The sequence below is a fragment of the Athene noctua genome, chromosome 4, assembly GCF_965140245.1.
Source record: "Athene noctua chromosome 4, bAthNoc1.hap1.1, whole genome shotgun sequence".
NCBI classification, from domain to species: domain Eukaryota; kingdom Metazoa; phylum Chordata; class Aves; order Strigiformes; family Strigidae; genus Athene; species Athene noctua.
The window spans coordinates 55,256,285-55,281,570 of NC_134040.1; the positions used below are offsets into that span (position 1 = coordinate 55,256,285).

The 25,286-nt window shown below is 43.2% G+C and overlaps 1 protein-coding gene across 14 annotated transcripts in view; it reads right to left on the minus strand.

Moving 5' to 3' along the window:
- Positions 1–22,891, minus strand: part of EPHA5 (EPH receptor A5) — a 197,043-nt gene extending 174,152 nt beyond the window's left edge. For all 14 annotated transcript variants that reach the window (XM_074905404.1, XM_074905402.1, XM_074905403.1 and 11 more), the window contains exons 1-2: positions 22,641–22,891; positions 7,388–7,452 (exon numbers count right to left, since the gene is read on the minus strand). In XM_074905404.1, coding sequence (XP_074761505.1) covers positions 7,388–7,452; positions 22,641–22,767 — 192 coding nt within the window. In that variant the 5' untranslated portion in view covers positions 22,768–22,891. The remainder of the gene's footprint in view (positions 1–7,387; positions 7,453–22,640) is intronic.
- Positions 22,892–25,286: the final 2,395 nt, after the last annotated feature.

Sequence of the window (25,286 nt, forward strand, 5' to 3'; positions counted from 1 at the left end):
TTAATCTTACTCGTATTAATTTATTTTACAGTACCTTAGAGTACTCTAGGCATTTTAGATCTTCTTTTAATAAGACCTACGCCTCGCCAGATGCTGCTCCCAAATAAAGGCTTGATTCATGTCAACAGCGTACAAACCAAAGGGCAGCTAGCTGTGAGTCCAGGACAACAAGTTTAAGAGCATTCTCAAATGGAGTGAGAAGATTTAACTTCAGATAGGAAAGATATAAGAAAGGACATTAATAAAATGGTGAGGCTATTCAATGAGAACTGTTGCCTAGCATGAGATACTCTGGTTTAAAAGCAGCTACATACCATAGCTGATATGCTGCAGGTATCAGAGGAGTGGATCTTAAATAAAGGGTGTCAAATGAGTAACAGTGATATGGTTTTAAGCAGGGCAAGATAAAAAAAAATATGAATCGCAGAGAAACAAAACCAGATCTCACCCTAGACAGAGTCAGAACAAGCTTTCAGACAGCAGGGCTTCAGATCTAGGACTGGAAGAGGCCAAAACAGATCACCTGGTTTGTTCCCTGGAAGAGATGAACTCTGCTTGTCCAGAGTAATGGAGATGATGGTCTGACCTGCTGTCAGAAACTCCTGTGAAAGAAACCCCACATCTGCTCCCTGAAGATGCACCAGTAGAAAGTACTTTCAGTCAAATTTAACCTGAATCAGCTTAGCAAACAAATCTTGTTTTTCTCATCCTACTCACTGTATACCTGGGCAAGAGGTTATTCCTTCCTTCTCTGTATCCCTCAAGGTGGTTGCGGGCCAGTGCAATACTCTATGCTACACCCAACTCCACCAGCCTTTCCGCACAATCATCACAGAATCATCTTCGCTGGCAAAGACCTTGAAGACCACCTAGTCCAACCATTAAACAAGATGCATCTCTCCACTGCAGAGCTGATCTCTTTAGATTTTGACTGATATATTCAAATGATGTGAAACAAATGGAGCTCTACAAGCACTGGCAAGGCCACCAACTCAGTAGGGAAATCCACCAATTTGAACTGTAGTCAGCTGGCCAAATTCAGCTCTCATGGCAGTGGCCCTACTCCCATTAACTTCAGCACCTTCAGCCTCACTCTAGGGCTTCCAGATTTTGAAACATGAACTCAGCATTGATTTAAAACAGTTTAGTTCAGTTACTACAAGGATCCTGCACAACCGCATTATTAACCTCTGGTGTCTTTTCAGATCCAAAGCTCAGGTTCTTCTATTATAATTGACGCAGCACAATACAAGCGTGCATGAATCACTCTGGCACACTAAAACAGGCAGCATAACCAAAAGAAAACACCTCATCATGGGCCCATGGGATATGAGCAAAAATGACCATGAAAGCACATGAAAAACAAGGAGGAGGGTCACTGAAGACAGAAGTTTACATATATACAGATACTGCATTTTACCTTAAGGAATCCTAGGGGAAAACCAATCCCCCATATATTTCAAATCTATTGAACACATCATCCCATAGATTATTAATACAAAATTCCTTTATTTGGTATATAATGGAAACTGTAAAGTACAGTTTTGTTTTGTATTACTCAGTTTACTTCAAATACTTAGATGTGCTGTCTGTTTCTTACTAACCTGTGCATGCACAAAAGCATGTACATATAAAGAAAGCATCTGAACTGCAGGTTTTTAGGGTGTCATTAATACATTTTTTTCATCTGCTCAGGTATTACTTATTTCCATCATGCTCCTGCTGCAGTATGAATTGCATTCTTGTCATGTTAGCCTACGTGATGGTTTTGGCTGGGACACAGTTAATTTTCTTCATAGCAGCTTGTATGTAGCTTTGGATTTGTGCGGGAAACAGTGTTGAAAATACAGGGATGTTTTCCTTACTGCTGAGCAGTGCTTACACAGCTCAAGGCCTTTTCTGTTCCTCACATCACCCCACCAGCAAGTGGGCTGAGGATGCACAAGAAGTTGGGAAGGGACACAGCCGGGACAGCTGACCCCAACTGACCAAAGGGATATCCCAGACCTTATGACATCATGCTCAGCAATAAAAGCTAGGGGAATAAGGAGGAAGGGGGGACATTCGTATTCATAGTGTTTGTCTTCACGTAATGGTCATGTGTGATGTAGCCCTGCTTTCCTAGAAATGGCTGGACACCTGCCTGCCGATGGGAAGTGGTGAATGAATTCTTTGTTTTGCTTTCTTGCATATGCAGCTTTTGCTTTATCTATTAAACTATCTTTATCTCAACACACAAATTTTCTCACTTTTACCCTTCTGATTTTCTTCTCTATCTCACTGAGGGGGAGTGAGCAAGCAGCTGTGTAGTGCTTAGTTGCCAGCTGGGGTTAAACCACAACAGCATATATCCCTGATTCCTCTTCCACACTGGTCACAGCCAAACAGCAGCATTTGCAGGAAAAAAGAAAAAACCCCACAGGCTGCCAAAAGTACTGCCCTGAAAATGCCAATTATAATCATAGCTACATGACACAACTCAATGGTGCCAAGAATCCTCCTTCTCCTTTCACTACCCCCTATCCCTCCCTCTTTATTTTATTTCTATCCCTGAGGGCAAACACTGCCTCCAATCCAGGATTCCTGTATGAAATCTCTATCTGAACTAAGATCAACAGAGAGCAACATGAATCTATTCACAAAGCATGCTGAGTAATCTAAACCACTGTTATTTTTAACTTCAAAGAGGCACCCTAGGATACCTGTCCTCAAAAGAATGAGCCAGAAATGCTGCTCGCAAAAAAAAAAAGAAAAAGAAAAAAGAAAAAACAAACCAATGTCCTACATAAATGAAAAGCACCTTGCTGAATTTACCCCCCTGACATTTGGTATTTGGCCTTATTAACCACGCAAAACAGGGGCAATTGCTTTCCCTCCCGCCATTCGCATGCAAGATGTTATCTAGCTCATTTTCTCCAATGAATAAGGAATTATGAACATCTCTATAGGACCAGGCTCCTTAGCACATGTTTATTTTCCTGTCTGACCTGAAACAAAAAAAAAAAAATCCCAGTACATAGAGCTGTGCAATGAGCCACAGCACACAGTCAATACCCCAAGGGCCACAGAGGGTTTCCTGTTCTGTGCTACAGGAAGGTCAGGGAAGTCAATGGGAGGTGGAGGAGATGGGAGAGGACCCGTTACACAAAAGCAGGTGTGCAGTCCTCCAATTTGGACAGAAAAAGGGAGCTTCTAAGCCACAACGAAATTAAGTTTTAAAATAAATCCTGGAAGGTGGAAGGGTCTGAAAACAGTAAATCAGCACTATTATAGCCACTGAAACAAAAATCAGACATAATCACTGAATATATCAAGCCAGCTAAAAAACCATTTCTTTTAATCAACAATTTTTACAATTATCTGGATATTGTTAAAAGTGGATGGCTTTTTACTTGGCCAGACCAAACAAAACTGAACAGCCACAGGTTTACAGGGAGCTCTTTATATAATAGCTTCTCCCCTGTTATGACTTTGCAGGGCATCAAAATATATCACACAATCTCCTGCCAAAGGAAGGGAGGAGAAAAGGCAATACAGCCTAGAAACACTGTCTGACCTGACCCGGCTATTTCTCTTACAGCACTTACCACTGTTCCTGCTTGTGTGAGCTTCCATATGATAAAAATATATGTTTAGCAGAGGCATGTGTAGGTCAAAGCTAGTTGGTGTCACAGTCATATATAATGCGCACACAAACCTCCGATGTGCCCAGTTTGGGTAATCCTAAACAGCACCCCAGGAATCAGTCCAGAGGTAAAAGACTTTGCAAACCTGTTGTACAAGCATAGGCTTTAATAAAAAAAATGACTGTTTTTGTTGATGTGCTTGGAGGGCTTCCTACAGCACAAGAGGGACCAGACTTTTCTGATATAGCCTCTGGTAATTCCAATAACCTCCTTCAGGTTAAAGAAAACTTACACGAGCTGCAAAACAAAGTCCAAACTGTCCCTTTGGCATGTAGTAACAGGATCAATTCCTGACTTGAGTTGCAAAAGCAGCATTTGCATGCTGACCACACTGCACTGGCAGGGAGAGAGTCCCTTTTCCGAGCTCCATGGCCATGCGGACCTCAAGGACTTTGCTCATGCTCTGACAGACTTAACTGCAGGTTTAGGAGCTGACTGCACAACTGCTGCAAGCTGCTGAACCCGCACAGCCAGGGAAGGCCTCTCCCGGGCAGCCTGGAAGCTACACTACCACGATTCATTAATCCTTCAGAGCAAAGCAACAGAAAAAAGAAAGCACCTCTTCCTGTGCAACAGCCAGTTCTTCATAGCAGGAAACATTGTTTCAACCCCTTCTTGGCCACAGCATATTGCAGTCACATCATTTCATTTTCACGGGTCCCTCAATAGTCCATGTGAAAGAAGAGGGGAATTTTTCTTCCCATCTATATGCATGAGGGAAATGAAGGACAGCCAGGGTGCAAGGATATGGGTCACTACCAAAACCTGTACCAAATAAGCACCTAGCTAAAGCTCTGCAGAGGCAAACCCTGGCTAAAGTGCTCCTCTCCCCTCACCTAAAATCCACTACTCACAAGATGAGCTGGTGTATGCTGTATCAGTGGACCAAGGTCTGATCTTGTGGGGACTAAAGCAGCTACGGTGCTGTATTTGGAATTACAGTCATGAAACGGGTCTACCTTTAAGCCAAATCTGTCTCTAGACAGGAGGGTCAGTCTCCTCATATACAGCTGTTTTCATTTCCCAACTTAGATTACATTTTCACATTGTGTTCAGTAGAAATAAGGTGAGCAACAGGCTAAACGAGGGCAGCTGGATGGACCTCCCTGGAGCATAGAATGTCTTAAAGTTTTAATACACAAAAATTAACATGGTATACATCTATAATAAAAATTTATACTATGACACCTACAAAGGATCTGCCAAAAGCAAGCTCATTTAGCTTGACTGGACCTCTCACCCCTACTGTTTTGGTGGGTTTTGGGGGATTTAAATAAATGGAGATCTGTTTTCAAAACCTACCAGCTTGAGCCTTTGTAATATATGGATAACTTCTCCCAAGCATTCCCATACAACTACAAAGACTAAACACTTGCCTTCTTTAACAGCAGCTGTGCAATCTCCTACTTCTAGCAGATGTGGTCCTAGGAAAAATACTAAGTTTCCTTAAGATTCATAATAAAAATCAAGTGGAGAAGCAGCAACACTAGAAGAGTTGAAGGCTGCTTCAAAAGCTAACATATCTTCAGTTGGAGCTGTATCACCATTGAAATTTCTACCAAGTACTTGAAAAGTGATTAGACTCTACAGGGGACTGTTAATAGCAATAATAAATTTCCCTGCATCAAAAAAGCCTACTTCAGCACATGGTCTTTATCTACACACTGTAGTGCTGCAAAGTGTGATGCATTATGACATTTCCGCTCCTTTCCTTGATGCGGGACTGTACAAACAGTCACACAGACCTTCCAAAATTTTCCCTAAGAGGACATCCTGAGATAAATTTGTATGAGGGTACCTCAGAAAACAGCTTGCATATCTCAATTAAAGCTCCCTTCTCCAAATTCAAATCTTCAAATTCAAAGTGAGAGTTACTTAAAATATTTATACAAGGTAGACCTTTTAAAAAAATTAAACAAACAGAGTATGACTGCAGAGCAGAAAAGGCAGTTAGAGAAGTATGTCTGGAAAGACTCTTTTCTGTACTTGTAAAATACTGAAAATATTAGGCCAAAAGAGAGACAATTGGACTAATCTCCCAAAATTTTATGATGTCCCATGAAAACAAAGAATATTAAGAGGAGACTTCTGGAAGTTCAAAAACCAACTGCCTGATTCACTTTTTATTTGTGGAAGTTAATGAAAAAATTCTCTTTATTGAGTCCGTAACCATTAATTTGGCATTCATGAGTGCACTTCCAGGTGCTGTTTGGAAACTGAAAATACAGAAATGTCTCTCTAAATTACAAAAAAACAACTGAGGCTTATGCATAGGATATTTAGCTTTTCATTTACTCATCTACACATACAGAGTCAGAAGTCTTCTGTACTCCTCAGGCTCAGTTATTTTTCTACTGATATTCCTGTAAGGACATTGGGATATACAGCAACTGTGCTTTATACCACAGGAAAAATACCAAGAGGTGTTCAAAAAGGAAAAATCTTCCATTGAGAAGTAGACACTGGGACCTTTATGGTATGCCATGGCACCAACACACTGCTCTGCCAGCACGTGGCACTTGTTATTGATGCCCACACATGCAAGGGGAGCAAGTTTAGTTCTCGGCTTCAAATCAATAGATAAAAAGTATAACTATAGGCTCTGACCATAACAGGATTAGATCTGGAACCGAGCTGAGGATAAACTCAGCTCCTCATGCAGCTTTTACATCCCTGTTGTAACCAGTGGCTGCAAACACGCAGCTTGTCTGAGTGTGGCTGCCATTTCTCCAGCCTTCCATCCACACAGAATATATGGCAAGCCAGATTTTAATTCACTGTGTTATATATATATATATATGCAGGGTTGGATGCCTTTTATAGAAACATTGCCACCATTTTTATGACAATCCAACTGGAGTCCAAGACAATTCTGCAGCCCATTTCAGCTAGGGACTAAAACCCTGGAATAACATATTCCTGAGAGCTGCTCTGTTGGAGAGTTCAGTCATGCAGCATTTCTGTCTTGGGATGCTTTCTCACCTCATGGCTCCTGAGAACTGACAGGAATACTCAGCACCATGCAGAAGTCAACCTTTTGAGACTACCAAAGCTCTCTTACAGTACAGCATCGAGGATGCCCCAACCAAAACAAAGACCAAAAGTCATAGCAATGATAGCTTGCATGATGTGAGCAGCACTTATTTCAGGTATCAAATTAGGAGGTCGGGTTCTCTCAGTCACATAGATAATGGTAAGGGACAGAGACTCTTCAAGATGCTTAAAACTCAGTTCCTGTTTTAGTGTTATCAGCTCCCAGAATTTTATCATGAGCCTGAGAAGCATTTCAGAACAGCCCTGTTCATTTAAAACTAACAGCAATATCCCAGACCCTGTGTTTCAGAAGAAAACTTCCAGAAAATTGTGTTTTACATTTACCCCAAAGGCTCGAGAAGAGCAGGAATTCATTATTTTAAAAAGTTTAAATAACCTCATGGATTTTCTTGGTGAAGGGAGGAGCGAGGGGGCTGACTCATGATTTTTTTTTTTAATACTTGTGGCTGGCTCTACTGCATAAATAAATCAATCCCCTAGCCACACAAGCTCCATTTTTCCAGTCACAGCTTATTGTTTTATTTATATTTTTCTCTCCATTGCCGACAAATCACTCCAGGGAGTTTTTAAACCCAGTAGTCTACTTTCCGAATGGAAACGATTAGTATAATTTGTGAGAGAGAAAGCAAACAACAACAGAGACTTACCCCATTTTTTGGGTAGGCTATCCATCCTAGATCCCCCATTACTGTGCGTGAGTCCAGTAAATTCACTGAAATTAAGAGGAAAAAAGCTGTTAAAGAAGATGGATGGATTACAAATTTCAGTAAATATTTCAAGGCTTGGGTGGCCATGGTAAACAAGCTGTTTATAATTAATCAAGGAAGTTGGATTTTTGTAAAGCAGAATAACAATGCAATAACTCCTCTAACAATGAGGTCATACACTGAAAACAATTCAATGTATGCATTACTTTATTCCTTTGAGATCTGACACTGAAACCAAGTTGGAAATGCATTAAACTGTAAGATCCAGATACTTCACGTTCTTGGGATCTGGTCTTTTAGGGGGGATAAATACATAATGGACACCATGTTTATGTGTATATGTAAGACATACAGTATATAGATCCACACTCAAACATCTATGCATGTTTATACACATTTCTTCTAAGGTGACATATCTTTTTAGCATAATCAGACTTTTAAGACAAAAATGAAATAAGAAACAACATACAGCGTTTCCTGATTATCATGAATTTAATTTTTAAAGTATTCTGTGTGCAAGTATTACAGTATTACTGTTATCAGGAATCTGTTTTTCTCTACCTCTCCCACATCTTTCCACAAGATTTTGACAACTTCATTATAAGATAGCCAAAGGATCTTCTCCCCCCCACCCCAAAAAAAAGGAGTAGCTTTGTAACATAAGCAATCAACAATTTACATTAAACAGCAAAAACCTATCACCAAGCTTGTGACATTTTTTCCCTTCATATTACCTGAAATACGGAGTAAAAAGTGTGAAGTAATTAAACTTACATACATTTAATTCAGTTAGGAAAAATTATAGCAGGTTCTGGTGCTGAGCTTTCACCTCCTGTACCCAAAGCTTTAAATCTCCAAGTTAAAAGCTTGTCTCTGAATCAAGAGTTGTCATCCAAAATCCCTAGAAGGAACTTTCTTCTACTTTAAAAGCACACTTCCTTCTCTTCAGATTACAACACTCACTTATCACAGTATATTTGTCTGCATAATACCTCACTTTTTGTACTCGTGCCTTTCCTGAAAAGGAAGCAATTTCCCTGGGTCTTTAATTCCTGATCTCCACCCTATGTGCTCTTTAAAAATCCCACTGGAAGTTTTCACAATTGGACTTCCAAGACTTTCCAACCTGTGATGATCTAGCCCAAGAATGAGCTTGAAACAGGTGGAGGAGGCTTTGCATTCACTCCTTTAGTAATGCAACCATGTAGGTAATTAAAGATTGCTAGAGAAGAGAAAGAAACGGGTTGCATGCACAAGTATAAAGGATGTGAGCATCATAACCCTCACCCTTAGCCCCCATATCAGGATGCTTTGCTGTCTCTGCACAGCCAAATACACCAGTGCAAACACTTATGAGGCATACAGGTCCTTCCTTACACCAGTCCAGGTGATCCCACTGCAGGGCACTGCAGATAAAATTATAAATGCTGCGAACTGAGTACCTCAGATATCAGGATTACAGTATTTACAGAGGCACAGTAAGAAAACCCAGTAGTACACTATACTCAAAGGCACGTTCCTTCAAAATCTTAAGGAACATTTAAAAAGCAAATGATGATTAAACAACATATTTAGTTTGAAAGGACAAAGTTCTCTGAGCCAGTTTGGTCTTAATCATTGTACTGTACTGAAGGCTGACTACTGTAGTCCCTTGTACACAAAACCAGCCCAAAATACAAAAATGAAATGCTGAGGTACAAGAAAAAAATCAGTTCGCAGCTCTGGCATCAAACACTTATCTTAAAAAAACCAACCAAACAAAACACAACAAAAACCACACAAAAAAAAAAAACACAAAAACAAAACAAAAAAAGATCTGTCTAACCAGATATTTTCACAATGTATTTGAGTATTAATGCAGGACACTATATGGTATATAGATGTTCTGCCTGGTCAAGTACATTTTCATGATGTTGAGCAAAAACATTTGGTAGCTCAGTTTTCATGCCTGGATTGTTTTTTCCTGCCAAAACAGAAAACAGTTGGGAGCTGGCAACACCGCTGAACTACAGGACATTTGGTGGAAGCAATACTCAGAGACTACACTGAACCATATTCACAGTAAGTAAACATACAATTAGGTGGCTTTCCACCCCACAGCCTAAGCAAAATAAAAGTATTGCTATCATCTACCTCTAGATATGTCACATAGTGATGGCCAGCCTTTTCCCTGTTGAAGTCTTCATGTAAATGCTCATTAATTTCTCCTGCTCCAGCTGAAGTCAAGCACTAGTACTCTGAACTACACTGTGTTTTCTTTTTAATGGGATAAAAGACTGATCTTAAAATATTCTTCAAAATAGGACACACATAAATAACATCTCTTACTATAACCATACACTATTTTAAAAAGCAAGAGACAGGAGTGCTGTTGCCAAAATGGCAGGTTTACTAAAATTTCTTCTATTACAATCACTGTAATTAAACTGTGCAGAACAGTATATTCCTGTCGTAAGTTGCAATGGATGCAAAAGAAGTATTGATCTACATTGTACAACTTAATTAAAACTTGTCCTGAAGATGCTACTAATGAATGTAATTAGATGGTGTGTTTGATGCCACAAACTTCTTTGTGACATACTAATTAAGGAAAAAGCAGAAAAAGTGCTTTTATGCGAACATCAGATCATAAAAAAGAACACGATACAACTAAATATTGTATTATCTTTCTATCAACGACAATTTTTAAATTGCTGTTATTAACTTCAATTTCAAAATAATTTTCAGCATATGAAAAGATAATACAACCCATTCAATTCTATCTCAAGTCAGTGGGAATTTTCCTACCGGTGAGTCAGCCAGCAGAGATGAATACTAAATCTCCAGTTAGAGAAGACTCAATTCCTCCCTTATTTTAGTATAATTCCGCATAGAGCAAAATAAATAGGAGAGGACAGGATACACCTTTTGACAGGCACCACACAGTGACCCAAAATACACATGCCAGGAAGACAAAAAGTGACAAGTGACTTTAAGGTCTCCTTGTGCCTGGGCTGCTCTGGAGACCAGCGGGGCTCCCAGCCCAGCTCAGACAGCTCTGAGAGGCAGCTAAGGCACAGCAGACTCTGGTTGCCCCATGAGTTTCTGCCCAGAACTGCTTTCACAGTGTATCTTCTAAAATACTGCACTACATCAGTCTGCTCTGAGGAATATATTTAGCCAGCAGTTATTCTAAATTGCAAGGACTGAAATGTTTTGAAAATCCCTAATTTCTGGTATAAATACATATTACTACTGCTCCATCTATATACAAGTACCTGCATCTTCCCCATCAGCACCCTACCCAGTCATTTCCAGTACCTGCCCTTTACTTGCACCACAGCCAGGTCTCAATCCCAGCCCAACTCAGCCTCAAACCAGGCCAGAGCCCTAGCATCCCCTCTCCAAGGGGGTGGCTCCTCCAATGGCCCAGCTGCCAAAGCTCCCCATGCAGGGTGACAGTTCCAACACTTTCCGCATGCTCCCTCAGGCAGCCTTCCCACCGTGCACTGCTGCAGATGCCACCAGCACAGTCCCACTACACAAGTCCCTACAGGCTTGGTACCACCTCTCTTCCCACCACCTTTCAGCCTGGCAGAAACATTTTTGCTGAAATGGCTTTTATCAAAAAACTACAGATTGGCCAGGTTGGGAAAGAAACAGTGGGCAAAAAGCAGGTAAGTAGGTACCTGCAACAGAGGAAACCTTTTTAGCAGAGAATTTCTAGAAGAGCTGTCACCATCCTAATCAGATCCCCAAAAGAGCTTCCATAACTCACCGCATGCCTGCCTGGAAAGAGATGAAGCTTTTCTGCACCTGAATAAAAAAACCTCAAAACTGTCTCTTTTTTTTACCCACAGCAAGACACAGACCAGAGGTCTTCTCCAGAGCAGAATCAGATCCTTCCCATCCAACCTGTGATGACCACCAGCATGCAGAAATCATCAGATGACCTCCAGGAACTGCTAGCAACTCTGCTTGGCCCATAATCTTAAAAGCCTCCAAAATAACAGAACTCATTTATTCCCACTTCCTTTCTCCTTCAGCACCAGCTAGCTAAGTCTCGAACAAGCAAGAAACCTCAGATCCCATAAGCACACACTTAACACCTGTATCTTTGCCAGCAAACTTGGAAGACGCACATACACACATTCAAAAATGTTTTCTGTTCATCTCCACCATCAGTGCATCCATCCCACAAGCCCTAATTATTTCTAATGCTCAGTCAAGGGGAACACAAAACCACACAGATCTATATCATCATTAACTTCCATGCCTTCAGGGTAGGATAAATGATGATTAAGTCTAAAGTCATACCACAGCCTTTTTTTTCTTTTTTTTAATAAAGAATAATAGCCCAGGGAATTTGCATACACTCTTGTTCTCAGACAGGCTGGTTACTAAAGGTGAGCAATCAAGTTAGAATGAAACCAGAAGTGATCGAAACCTTTGCCCTGAACTCTAGCTAGTGAATTAACAGTGTTTTTTCACCCAGGAATCTGACAGGGAGACTAGATATGGCTTTTTACTCAAATGTCCCTGTCACGTTCATACAGCCAGCATTTAGCTGCTTCACCATGGCTACACAAGGATTGTGGCTGGAAGGCAGCACAGCACAAGAAATGTCAGGGCCAATGGTATTCAACACTGACTTAAACCAACATTGCTGCCCACACAGCAGAGCACCCCATCTGACACAGCCATCTAAAACAGTGCCATGTGGTAGCATTAGCTTGCCCAGGCAACAGCAGGACAGGTCTGTCATGATGGTACTATGCCTGAAGTAGAAGCAGCCACCAATCCATGGATTTTTTTGGTCATACCACTGAAGCAAGATGGCTCCTCTGGCTCAGGTCTGAAGCAGGAGCAACTGGAGCAGCTTCATCTTCTTCTCTCCAATTTCAAATTTGAAACAAAAAAAAAAAAAGCTGAAAAAAACCCCCAACAAAACAACCCCACCAATGGGCTAAAACACTGAGCACTTCTGATCCTACCAGCCACATGTCCTCCTGCCATTTTGGTATCTAAGGATCTTCCAGAAAAACCTTCATTGCTCACACCAGGGCAAAGTCTCTGCAGGCACACAAAAGACTGAACTCTTCTGGGTTGGTATGTTTTTTGAGCCCAATAGATCCTTATACACCAGAGTAGTCCTGCTCTTCAGCAGCACCATTTGCAAGCTAAGGTTTACCACAGGGCATACTAGTATAGTTTATCCTGATAAATCACTCCAGAACAGGCAAAATGGTCAGGATAGCAAAAGCTGATGGAGTTTATGCCATGAAGCTGTAAAGCCATATGAATCTTTTTTTTTTTTTTTTATTTCACTGAAATACACCTAAAACAGGAGGAAAAGAACATCCTCTTTGACCAAATCAATACCCCATAACTACAGTTTCCATGCCAAAACAAACAGGAGTAAATAAACCTTCCTTAAAGCTTGCATAATATTTTAAAACCTCACCTCATTTCTAAAGTAACATTTGAATCAAAATGTTTTGGTTTAAACAACTCAAAATTCTGCTTAATATTTGTTACAAATTGAACAGAAATCTGAACGTTTTGGGTAGCCCGAATCAGAATTCCCACATGAAAAAAAGTGTGAATCGTGCTCCTACATCCTCCTCAAGGCTCCTCCTGCATCTCCTGGCCCCCTCTGCACAGCACTCCACAGGACATCGCCACCCACAGGAGGGTCGGAGCTACATCAAGGTAGACCCAGCTCTGACCCGACACTCACAGATTGAGGGAGCAACTACATTTAAATTACTTGTAAGAAACTGCTCATGGGAGTACTCGCACGCTGCCAATTAAGCATGAGGTGAAACCCTCTGCTGGTTGGGGGTCAAGGTGCACGCACGACAAGGTGCAACAGCAGTGCTTTGGATGGAACCCTCATCCAGAGGTCTTCTGAAGAGCATCACAGGCTTTCCCCCAAGCTTCACGCCTCTGCTCTCCTCCTCTTTCCCTCTGCCCGAAGCAGGGGGCAGAGCTGCCAAACACATCATCATTAATGGAGCTGGTTCCCCCTTACAGGGCATACCTCCCCATCCTTCCTCCTGCACTCCCAGAGTTCACAGCACTACCAAGACATACTGACTGCAGAGGACTCTTCATCATCATGAGTCAAAGTTTTCCTGCTTCATAAATCTTCACTGGTTTTATTGAAGTATTGTTACCATTCATTCTCCAACTGTTTTCCCTGTTGTGCCAAGTATTTCTTCAAAAAGTATAAATCCAAAGCACTTTAACAAGTGACAGCCAAAAATAATCCAAGAAAGCAAAAACAAATTAAGAAAATAAACTCTTGAAAGAAATCAAAGTCATCAGGGAGCAGATGTTTTTAATTAATTAGCTACACTGAGTTGGGACAAAACACACACAGGCAAGAAGCTCTGAAATATCTCCATCGGTGGAAACAAGCTAAAGCAGAGTGCAAGCTGTAGCAGTACCTATTATTTATAGCCCACTGGAGGAAGAAAATATACACTACTTAATGAACTCGCAAACTAGTATTAACTGCAAATTTATATTTTATTATGTTGGCTTCATTCTGCTCCAAGTTTTCTCATGATTCCCTTTTATAGCAAGAGCCAAAATGCTAGAATCTGCATCACAGATTCATAGGTTTTTAAGGCCAGATGGACAACTGCAATCATAACATCATCCAGAGAATTTTACCCAGTAATTTCTGCATTACATCTGTAATTTGTCTGAACACACTGTTTATGAGGGGTGTGATATGGCCCTTTGACAAATGTCTTTGGGTTGGCTGCATTTTTTTCCCTGCAGGCACACCACCAGCCATAGCACCAGGGAGTGGGACCCAGAGCTCACTTTGATAACCAGACCCACTAAGACAAATAGGAAAATGCAGATGTTTTCCTTACAAGGATCTGCAGTCAAGACAAGAGGCAGTTGTTTGGTCTTCCCACCATACATAACTTAAAAGCATAAGTGGTCAAGAGATTACTAGCTTGACACCAAAGTGCCTGGAAACTTAAAAACTCCAGTACGGTTTGCCTCTTTTTTTTAATGGCAAACACTCCCATTCCCACCAAAATCACCATTTAATTGAAAATAATTTATTCCCTGTGAAGAAAGTCAGTAAAATGCTTCCAGCCTCACTCATAAGATCCACTGGAAACAATGCTGTACCAACACAATAGCGGATCTCCAAGCTGGCTGCAGCACAAAATCTTTTGGGGAAACCATCTGGGCAAGTATTACCCTACCATTAAGAATGAAAAAGAAGCTTCCACTGAAGACAAGATACAACCAGCATCTTGACAACTAGCCTGCATGGAAAACCAAAATACCAGTGCTGCCGCTGCCTGCAGACTCAGGGTCTCCAACCACTGCCAAGACATCTGCAGGCCGCTGAAGGAGGCAGACAGTTTCTTCAAGACCCTATTTAAAGCAAGCACCTTATTCAGCACACACAAAGTCAAGCCCTAAAATCCCAACAGCTTCCCAATGCAATCAAAACACCTGCTGGCAATGCTGAGATGAAATCTCACCTTCTTCCCTAAATCAGAGCATTGCCAACTAAAAGCAATATGGTCTCCACTCCTAAAAGGTATCCTAAAAGACATGGAGATTAAATTCTGTTACGCATATAACTGAACTCAACAAAAGGAAAGAAACTTGGCACAGACATACAGAGTGTCAAGCCTGCCAGCTTTCACTACCACTGGACTTGCAAGACCTCACTGTCCAGCACCAATAAAGCCTTCCTGTTGACAATAATGACTACTCTGCTGCCACTGAGTTCACTCAAGCAGAAAAAAAAGGAACTGACATAATGCTTAGATAGCATTTGGGAGCAAAAATATGTTTAAGATGATCTATTGGCTTTTCAGGGGGGTTGACAGTTTATCCTTTCTATTTCTGTTGAGGGAAGGGGGTGGAGGTTGCTAGTGGGAACAGCACATTGCCAACACATTTTAGGAAGAAATTGCATGTGAACATTAGTAAGGCAAACATGGATAAACCAAAATGACTGTGGTTTTTTAAGAAAATCAACTTACAAAGGCAAATATGCAAATAATTTCCCCAAGCAGTTTCACTGTTTTGGGACATGTGAAACAGTTAAAGTTATGAAGTCCAACCAGAAACATCATGAAATGCACATTACTGATGCTAAATAATTAATTTCCTCCAGGTGTTTCACCATGCCTCAGGTAATTAAAAAGTTCCAACTGGTTGTTCTGACCTCCTTCTAACATTTACGTGATCCAGGTTAGAGAACCCAGGAGCTAACACCTCAGCAAGACACTTCAGTACTGCCCCCTGCACCAAAATGAAGTAGCTGCCATGAAAGCCCGCAAGCCCAGGGTCCTACCCTCTCTCCTACAGGCTCAATACCTGCTACACAGCCACCTAAATGTAGAAGCTCTCAACTTTTGCAGGGGAATGTTTTGTCTCCACGCACACCTCCAAGGCACAGTTGGCTCAGGAGCACACCAGCTGAACCCCTAGTGATCCTCAGGAGCTTGACAGGGGAAGACAAGGGGCGGGAGTCACCTTCTCCCTCAGCAATGCCAGATCAGCTCATGCAGGTATTCCCCGACCTGCTGTGACAGGACATGCTACATCACCTTCTCCAGGAAGCATCTCTCATCCTTCCAGCTAGTGGTCACCTGAGCAGCTCTACATGGTCAAAGTCCTCCTAACACACCTCTTGCATAACTTAAAACACCAGGGAAGAGGGAGAGAAAAGTAGAGTGTTTCCCACTACCAACACCCCCAGTGAGACAGTCACAGCATGCACTGAACGCTCCCATGGCAATGATTCTGGCCCAAAGCATCTTTAGTCCTCTTTACAAAGCAGAAGCAGGAAGGCTATGATCATACACACAGCCCAGGGCAGCCTGCAGGGCCCAGCACCCTTGCCCATAGCAGGCAACGTGCTGCTGGACCTCTGCAAACAGTCACTCATTACCTCCCACCTCCCAAATCCCTAAGTATTGCAAATCACAGTGCTTACATCTCCTCTCGACTGTCCCCTCTCAACAGAAGACAAGAATAATTGCTTTCTATCTCCAAGAAGATAAGTACGTTAAACCTCTGGAGAGGCTCAGAGAGTGCACTGACCAAAGCCATAGCAAATACCAAAACTGAGACTGTAGGAGATATAATAGGTCAAAGAGACAACTAAAAGGGTAACAAATCCCTATAGAGACCTAAGCTACTGAAGGCCAGTGCTCAAGTTTGCCAATACAGCTGCCTCTGAAAGCAACTGGGGCAGCAAATGCTTTCACCTCAGCAAAACCCGTCACCTCAATGTCCAACTGGTTGCACAGCAGAGTGAGGGACAGGCACGATGTGAACACAGAGGAATATTCATCTCTCTGTTCTACCCGTGCCAAAAATCAGAAGCATCTTAAGAATAAAATATATTTTCAAAGGAAAAAAGCATTCTCTACTAGCTTTTGAAATATGCAGCAATTTTACAGCAGAGATCAAAGAAAATGAGTTCAGTAAAGAGTAAGTTATAAAAAAAGTTGTTCATTCCAATGCAATCATTAACACAGTATTTCTGCAACATTCTCTCAGTAAAGAAAAATACCTAGCTCAAGTCCATCCTGGTTGAAATGAGGCCCCATCTCTCACCAGCACTTATGGTCAGTGAGAAAAGTGCACTTACGACAAATATTTCAATCTTGTGTTTAGATGTTTTACTACAAGCACAAGATTATATTTTTTAAAGACCTTTTTAATGGATAGAAGGCCAACTATCTGCTGAAGACCTGCACTGAATACTCTTTCAACCACAGAAGCGAGCACTTAACTAAGAAATTCAGTGCTTCTACAAAGTGACCAATCTGTGTGCATTTAGGTTTTTTACATCTCATTTTGCCCTTGAACCACATACAGATTTAGATTTATTTCCTAAAAAGGAAGTGAGAATATTTTTTAACAACTGCCAAAAAATTTTTTTCTTTTTATGTTGGGGCATAGTCTCACTTCCCTGATATCTTTAAGTGATGTTTAAAGCTCATCTATTCAAGAATATACATACCTGTACACTTACAGAACAGACAACTAAAAACATAGTTCCAAGTCAGAAAGAGTGTGGGGATCTAAGACCATAAAGCCAACAGGGTCCAACACCACCATTCAGCTAAGCAATCTCAGCTAGACTTTCCCAGGTTAAGGGCTCTGCACGTGCTGGAAACAAGGTTTCCTGCAGAAGCGACATAGAAATCCTCAGAACAATAAAGCATAAACCCAACGAGATCAGAGGTCAAGACAACACATGATAAACTGTCTTGGCTTTGTAATTTCTGCCAGATTTTATGAAATTCTGTTCCCACCTTCCCTGCCAGAGCCTGCTGCAAAACACTTTAAGTTAGTGCAAAGAATAAACATTTCTTTATGGACAAGATAGTTTTCTTAACAGAAAGAGAACAACAGACTTGGAGATGGACTGTATACTGGAGCTAAAAAGTGTGGTAAGGGTGGGAGAGGTGGAGCAGCTTGGTGGAGGGGGAAGCAGCTGTCAGACAAGCCCACTAACTCTTCCATTTCTCCCATGGTACCTGCCAGTTTACCCATCTGTAAATTGATGTGCAAATAGCTGCTTTATACATCAAATTATGGTGTCGACATTTACAATACTATAAGCAGACAGTCTGTCAGTGGTTCCGTTTAAGACAGTTTGCCTGTTTTCCACTATTTATTACAATTTTTAAGATAAACTTCGAAAGGAAACAGGTACTATCTTGTAGTCAATCTTTGCTATTGTTTATTTCCCTTTTTTAAAATGTGTCATTAGGCAGCAATGCTTTTAGTCATAGACTTAAAAGTGCTGCGTTTCAAATGTTGTTTTACTGTCAAAACGATAATAGTTTCCATTTTAAAACCATGATTGAGTCATTCTAAACCTCCTGAAAAGCCATACATCACACATCTGACTGATCCCCAAAAGACCATTAGACATGATCTGTCCTTCCTCATACCAGTAATTCCACTGCAGTAAATTTAAAAGTTAATGGGATTACTCCTGTGAGTAAAATAAACACAGGGCACTGAGGCTACACTCTGCTATCACGGAAAGCACACAGAAAATCATTCCAATACATGAAGTAAGGAAGAGATAACTCTTAGAAAGCACTGTGAGCAAACTGAAATGTGTACAAACTTATCCATTCTGCGTACACCAGGTATATGCATGCTAGCAGTACTCAATACCTACAGAATTACACAAAATGCAACAGTGGTGTGAGTGCATGGCATACAAAGCCAAGCTAAGAGCAACCTAATAAGCAAAATGTTCTGATCATGTGTATTTTTACCAAAAGCATTAGACTAATTGAAATATACTGATACGAAAATTAAGACTATTTCGACACCTGCTTCTACTACATATACAAAAAAACCCTTCTTGAAAAAGATTTAATTCACTGATTAAAGATAAACATTGTGATGTTATACCTAAATATGCATTTATCCAGTGCGCCATAACACAGAAATTATATGTCAGTATGAAACAACACACAGAGAAGTCAACACACTGGGAACAGGTAGGCTTATTCCAGGCTCTGGCATGAATAATCTGCAAATTACAACCTTCCTTTATTTCTGCCTGCACCAGACCCACCCCTTTAATTGTACTCATTTATTCATCTATTCAAATTAAAAATGATGCATTAAGATAACCCAAGCTTCAAAAAAAACAGGAAGAATTAAGAGGAAGAGGACCCAATGCCAAGAGTTTTAACTAAAGAATATCCTTTTTGTCTTAAATACAACACATTACAAAGTAAGACTAATTTTGTCTTTCTTACCTTTGTCTATTTGTGTATTTCTTTTGATTTGCATAACAAGATACTTCTTGTTCACTTACTTCTGCTGAAAAGCCCTAAAATGAAATATACTTTGTATTTAATGACCATTACACAAGTATGTTGTGGAGTTACTTTGTTACAAGTAAACAGAGGTAAGATACTCCACTGTGTTAATAATTTGCAGGCATGACACTTTTTAAGGTCACCTGGGTGACATCAGAATGAGATCTGCAAACCAATTTAAACCCACAGATGATGCATAACAAATCATGAAGTTCGGGGGATGGGGGTGGTGGGGTGTGGGTGTGTGTCTTTAAACAATTTATTTATTCATTCGTTCTATGTTTTACATAAATAACTTGTATAAGCCACCTCCCAAACTCTAGTACTTACAACAGAAAGATTTAAAACACGGGCATTTTTAAACTCAAGGAGGTGCAGGAAGCCCAGTCACATACTGCAGGGCTGCTTCTGACACCCTAGAATCATAAGGAATGGTTTTAAAGTAATAATGCACTTCTGAAATACCAGCACTTCAAAATTGTGTAATACTTTCAGTGCACTCTTTGGAATATTTTCTGTATAACCAATTTCTGAATTTGTAAAAGTAGTCAAAGGGAAGAAGGAAATCTCTGGTTCTAATCAATTAACTCTAATAATCAATACTTGAAAATGCATGAAATAACACTGAGCCTTCATCCTTCACTACATATTTTGCTTTTAATATATAAACTGAGAAAAGGTGCTTGAAATAAAAATCTGCTTTATTTTCCGATTATAGGAAAATCTGGAGAAAAAAAAAAATCCATTTTCCCAATTTATATCCTTCAATCCGTAACTGGAGATATCTATGAAGGTGATCAGGTTTGTGATACAAGCTAGGTACTCAGTTCTTCTCCATAAAAATGGCAGGAGTTTCTGAAACTCAGGTGCCCTTGTAAAAAACTATTTCCATGCTAAGGAACCCAAACAATGAATTTAGGTTTTTTTCCCCTCCAAATCTTAACCTAGATTTTTAAAGCATTTTCCTCTAAACGCCCTTCCACTAGAAAGTAAAAGAGAAAAACAGGAACTGTGAATTAACAACTGCATATATCTTATCCTACGAAGTCACTGTATTACAGTAAGATTTAGAGAAGCAAACAAACAAACAACAAAAAAAAATATGATGCAGGGTTAAAAAAAGTAATTATGAGAATTCGTCATCGTCTATGTAACTACATATGTCTCACATACGTGTCACATACCTACAGAGCACAGGGTATCAGCTAGTTGTTTAACCATGGTGATTAGGATGAGGGGTAATAAAAAATAAAACCCAGAAAAACCAATACCACCAACTTTTGAAAATTTTATTCACAGGTCTAAGATGGCTACCTCCATCCAAGCAAAAGCAAAGTTCCCAACCTGCTGAATATGACAACTAACCCCAGGAGAGGATCTCTCCCATCGGAGCCCTGAAGCAGCCAAACTGAACTTTTCAAACCCAAACCGGTGACAAGTGTCAGTGGCATGCGGACTTCAGCGGCTGAGGTTTCTCACGCATCAGGCTTCGCAGGCTGCAGGGTGAGCCGCTCCCAGAAGCGGAGCTGTTCCGTAGTAATTGCCAAAGGAGACATGCTGCGAGAAGCACTTGTCAAATAATGCTTGTTTACAAATAAATCTCCAAGCAGCGAGGGACAGCGGTTATTGAATAAGTTCAGGTCCACAGTCAGACCCCTCCTACCAGCAAGCAGTCTTTGAGCTTCACATTTACCGAAGAGACGGAAATTAGAGAGCAGCAGTCTGAAAAGTAGGGGGAGGGAGACCACGGAGCAAGCGCTCACGCTGCTCATCATTACTGTAATACTGCCCTGAGACCTCCCTGTAAAGCCACTGAACCCGTTTGCTCGGCAGCTTCATTAATCCCTTCCAGCACCGTCTCCTGTCGAGTCGAAGTCCTGCTCTGCAGCTGCCCGCTCACGCACAGGCACCTCTACGCTCGGTGAACGGTCCCGTTGATTCCCCTCAGCACCATCTGTCCCGGTTTTCCAAGAACGGGCGAGGTTGACCGAGCCGGGGCTCCGAGCGGCCGCCGACCCCTGGACCAGGACAGGGGGACTGCCGAGCGCCAGGAGGGTAACCGGGAAAGCCCCTCGAAAGCCGCCACACCACCCCCCCAGCACCGCTCCCACGGGTGAAGCCATCCGAAATCGCGTGGGGCAGAAGGATCGGGCCCACCGTTATCTAACCAAGGCAAAGCCAAAGCCGCTTCCATCACCCCCCAAACCTTCCTGAACATCAGATATCTTCACATACAAAGGATCAGTATTTTCCCCTTCCTCCGCACTTTTTTTTTTAAGAGAACTGCCATTCACATTATTCTCGCTCTCCAAAATAAATTACAGCTAGCTAAGTTACCTCAGGCCACATCTTTGAAATTCTAGTAGTGTTTTCTTTCACCAACCCTGCACACCTCCTCCCTCTAAAGGAGTTTCACAAATAATTACGGTGCATCACGAAGCCAGCCTGCTACGAGCCGCCGGCATCCCCTTCAGATGCCGAACTTCTCTCCACACATCGCTTTCACATTATAGCCTGCCCGCGGATCCAAAAATAATAATAAAAAGCCCCAAGCAGTGCCCATACCACGTATAGTGAAAAAAAAAATACAGTTCGGTCTGGAAGTCTGGAACTACCCTGCGAGACAAGAAGCCTGGACGCATGTTTTTTAGCTGTTGGTCTCATCGAGATTAAATGAAAAAATCCGTCCCCGGCGGCCGCGCTCCGCTGCGTTGCGGGTTAAATACCAGCACCTCCGCCGCTTCGCCTCCTTTTTATATAGATACATTTTAAGCCACGAAGTAAGCGCACTGCGGCCAGCGCTTGCGGGGCTCCCCCCCGGGAGCCACCCCAGCCCGCCCCGGCCCCGCCGAGCCCCGGCCGGCCCCGATCCCGCTCCGCGCACACCCCCGAGACCCCCCCACCCGTGCAAAGCCCCGCACTTACTGCCAGAACAACCCGCCCGGCGCGGAGCCCGGCAAACCCACCCGCGACAACGCACCTGGGCAGCTACCCTGGTGCAAACCGCTAGCAAACCCACCCGTGCAACACCAACACCCACCCACCCCAAAAAAAAACCCAACCCACTGCCAAACGCGCCCGTGCCAAGGCATCTGTGCAAACCCACCCGCGCAAGCCCGCCCGCGCCCTGAGGCAGCGCTGCCGCCTCCCTTGCCCGGGACCCCCCCAGCCTCACCGGCCACTGCCGCCCGCATCCCCCAGCGCAGCATCCGCCTCCCCTCGGGCGGAGCCCCCTCTCCACCTCCCCAAAACGTTCCAGAATGGAGTCGGATGACCCGAAGGAGCGCGCCGCCGGGCCGGCCGCCCCCCTTCCTCAGCGGGCGCTGCCCCGACGGCCCGGCCGCCCTGTCCCCGCTCACCCTCGCTGCCGGGGCTGGCTAGCAGGCTCCGGAGCGCGGCGCACAGCAGCAGCGGCAGGAGACACGTCCAACCGGGAGCCGGCGCCCCGGCGCGACCGGCCCAGCCGCCAGCGCCCCGCGGCCCCATCCCGCCGCCCCTCAGCGCATGGGGCGGCGGCTCCCCCCCGGCGCTGCCCGCTCGGGTCGGCTCAGGACGGGACGGGGCGGGCGGGCAGCGCGGCGTAGCTCGGCTCAGCTCCGCTCCGCTCCCGTCCAGCCACCGACGCGACTGGGGAGCCGGGGGGCGGGGATGGGGAGGCGGCCCCGCGCCGCCGCGGAGACGCCCCCGACGGGGCGGACCCGCCGCCGCCGTCGCCATCCCGTGCGGGGCACGGCGCCCGCCGCGGCTCAGGGCGCCCCGGGGCGCAGCGGGGACCGCACCTAAAATGGCCGCCCTGCGGGAAAGCCCCCTCAGGCCCGCGCTGCCCGCGGGGGAGAGCGGGCGGCAGCGCTGCCCCTGCGAGGCGTCCCTCGGGCCCCGGGGAGTCCCAGTGCTGCCCGCAGCCCCCACGGGTCACAGTCCCCAAAACTACCACCCCACGCACATACAGCCCGCAGAGCCGGGAAGCCGCGATTTCCCGGGGCGGGCGAGCCTGAGGGGAGGGCTCGTCTCCAGACAGGGAAGCAAAAATGCCAGAAACTCCCTAATGGAGCCAATAGAAAGATGATCCCCACTTGTATTTTACCTCAGGTCACCACCAGAGCACAGCTTTGAATCCAGCACTGACGACTAGTTTCTCTACAAGTTTTCACTGAGGGTTGTTTTTTTTTTTTTACCCCACTTCATCTTCCTAAAAGGAAAAAAAAATCCTCAAAGTATCAGAAATTCTTGGAGATTTAGTCCCCCCCATCAGTTACTCCCCTGAGGAGACTACCTCTGGGTAAGCCAATAAAGACAAACACCCAGCTTTGCAGGTGCACAAGCAGCAAGTCAAGGTTGACAAAACCCCTTGCCTCCTGGTGCTACCTCCTCCATTTCACCCCACTGTCAAGATTTTGGCCCGTTCGTTTATATTATGAAAGCAATAACTGAAGGCTGAGCACCTGCAAAAAGCTTGCTCTCTCCAGGGCTCTGGACCAGGGCTTCAAACAAGTTGCAATTAAAATTACAAAATCGCTAAAGACAATTTTAAGAGGACAAGTAGTCTTCAATTGGGGAACTACTGCTAACACAGCTCTCTACTCCACCATTGCTCATTTTTTATTCATAAGTATATGGACAATGTGTTTCTCTCTGCTATTGCACCATATACAAACCTCAGATACTGCCATAATATAAACATAGTCCTGAGCTGTACATGCATATTATTTTCAAAAGTGTTTGCTCCTTTTGCAGGAGGTTTTTCTACCTTGAGCTATTCAACATTTTTACTGCCACCAGGAGGACAAGGAAGGGGCTTTGTTTTACAATATAAGGTACATCAGTAAAGTTGCCAGCCAAATGAAAAGCATGGCGTGCATCTGTTTACAGCAGCGCATCAGATCTTCACTATTTAAATATCCTACTAGTCTGTAGTTCAAAAGGCGCTAAGGTTTGCCCTTAGATCACCCCTGCATGAAGCTGCATGGCCAGAACCTCAGCTGGGATAAATCACAGCTGAGAACATCTCACCCCAAGCCTGCATCTGATTTAGGATGGGAGTGGCACCATGTGGTATACTCATTTCTAGGGATTTGCCATCTGCAGAAGCAGTGGTAAATTTTGCCACCTAGAAATCAGGGCAATGCAGGAAAACGTCACCAGAAACAGCACCCTGCTAGCATAGTAAAAAGGATCAGATGGCAAATAACAAGTAAAATGCCAGGCTGGATGGGAGCCTTCACTGGCAAAGGGGAAAGACTGCTGGAGCTAGACAAGTCTCTTACCACAGTCTCACGTCAAAGTGTTTGTGCTCCCGATTTTCAGCTGCTGTTTGACAGTCATTAACTGCTGTTTGGACTGCCAGGCTTATAATTTAGAGGCATTTCAGATGATATGTTAGTGACATCTTAATTTTCTAGGAAACACCGAGATGAGTTTCATATGATTCATAAGCTATTTAAGAATAGCCACCATGCTCTAGGTGTCATCCTAGCTGCCTTTTTTCCTGCAGAAAATCAGCTCTTTTTCCAAGACATGTGGTCTGTTCTCCACCCTGATTGTGGCACAGGAAGAGTGTCCCAACCTCATCTCCCAGGACATCAAGTACTGTTAAAAAACTAAAAGCATCTTATAAAAGGGTTATTGCCTTATCCCCAAATGGAGAGTACTGCAATTTTATGCACTGTCTAGTGGATCCTATTTGCTGGGGGCTCAGTCTTCTCCAACTCCTCTCCCGGTTTTGCCACCAATCTTATTAGTAATCTGCAGCAGGCAATTCTCTCCTGCCTTTTGCCTCATCAGTGCACCCAGTGGGCTCTTAGAGAGGACAGAAATAAAGTGCTGCAGCATTCCTGGTAGCCTTGATGGGTAATCAGAGAGACGCTGGACAATCTGATGGGCTCCCTTCCTATCTCCCAAAGAGTATATCTTGGAGTAAATTCACTGTAATAATCACACGGTGTGGGTCACAAACTATTCAGGAACCTAAACCATCTCAGGCTAGAGCCATTTCTCCCCATATCCAG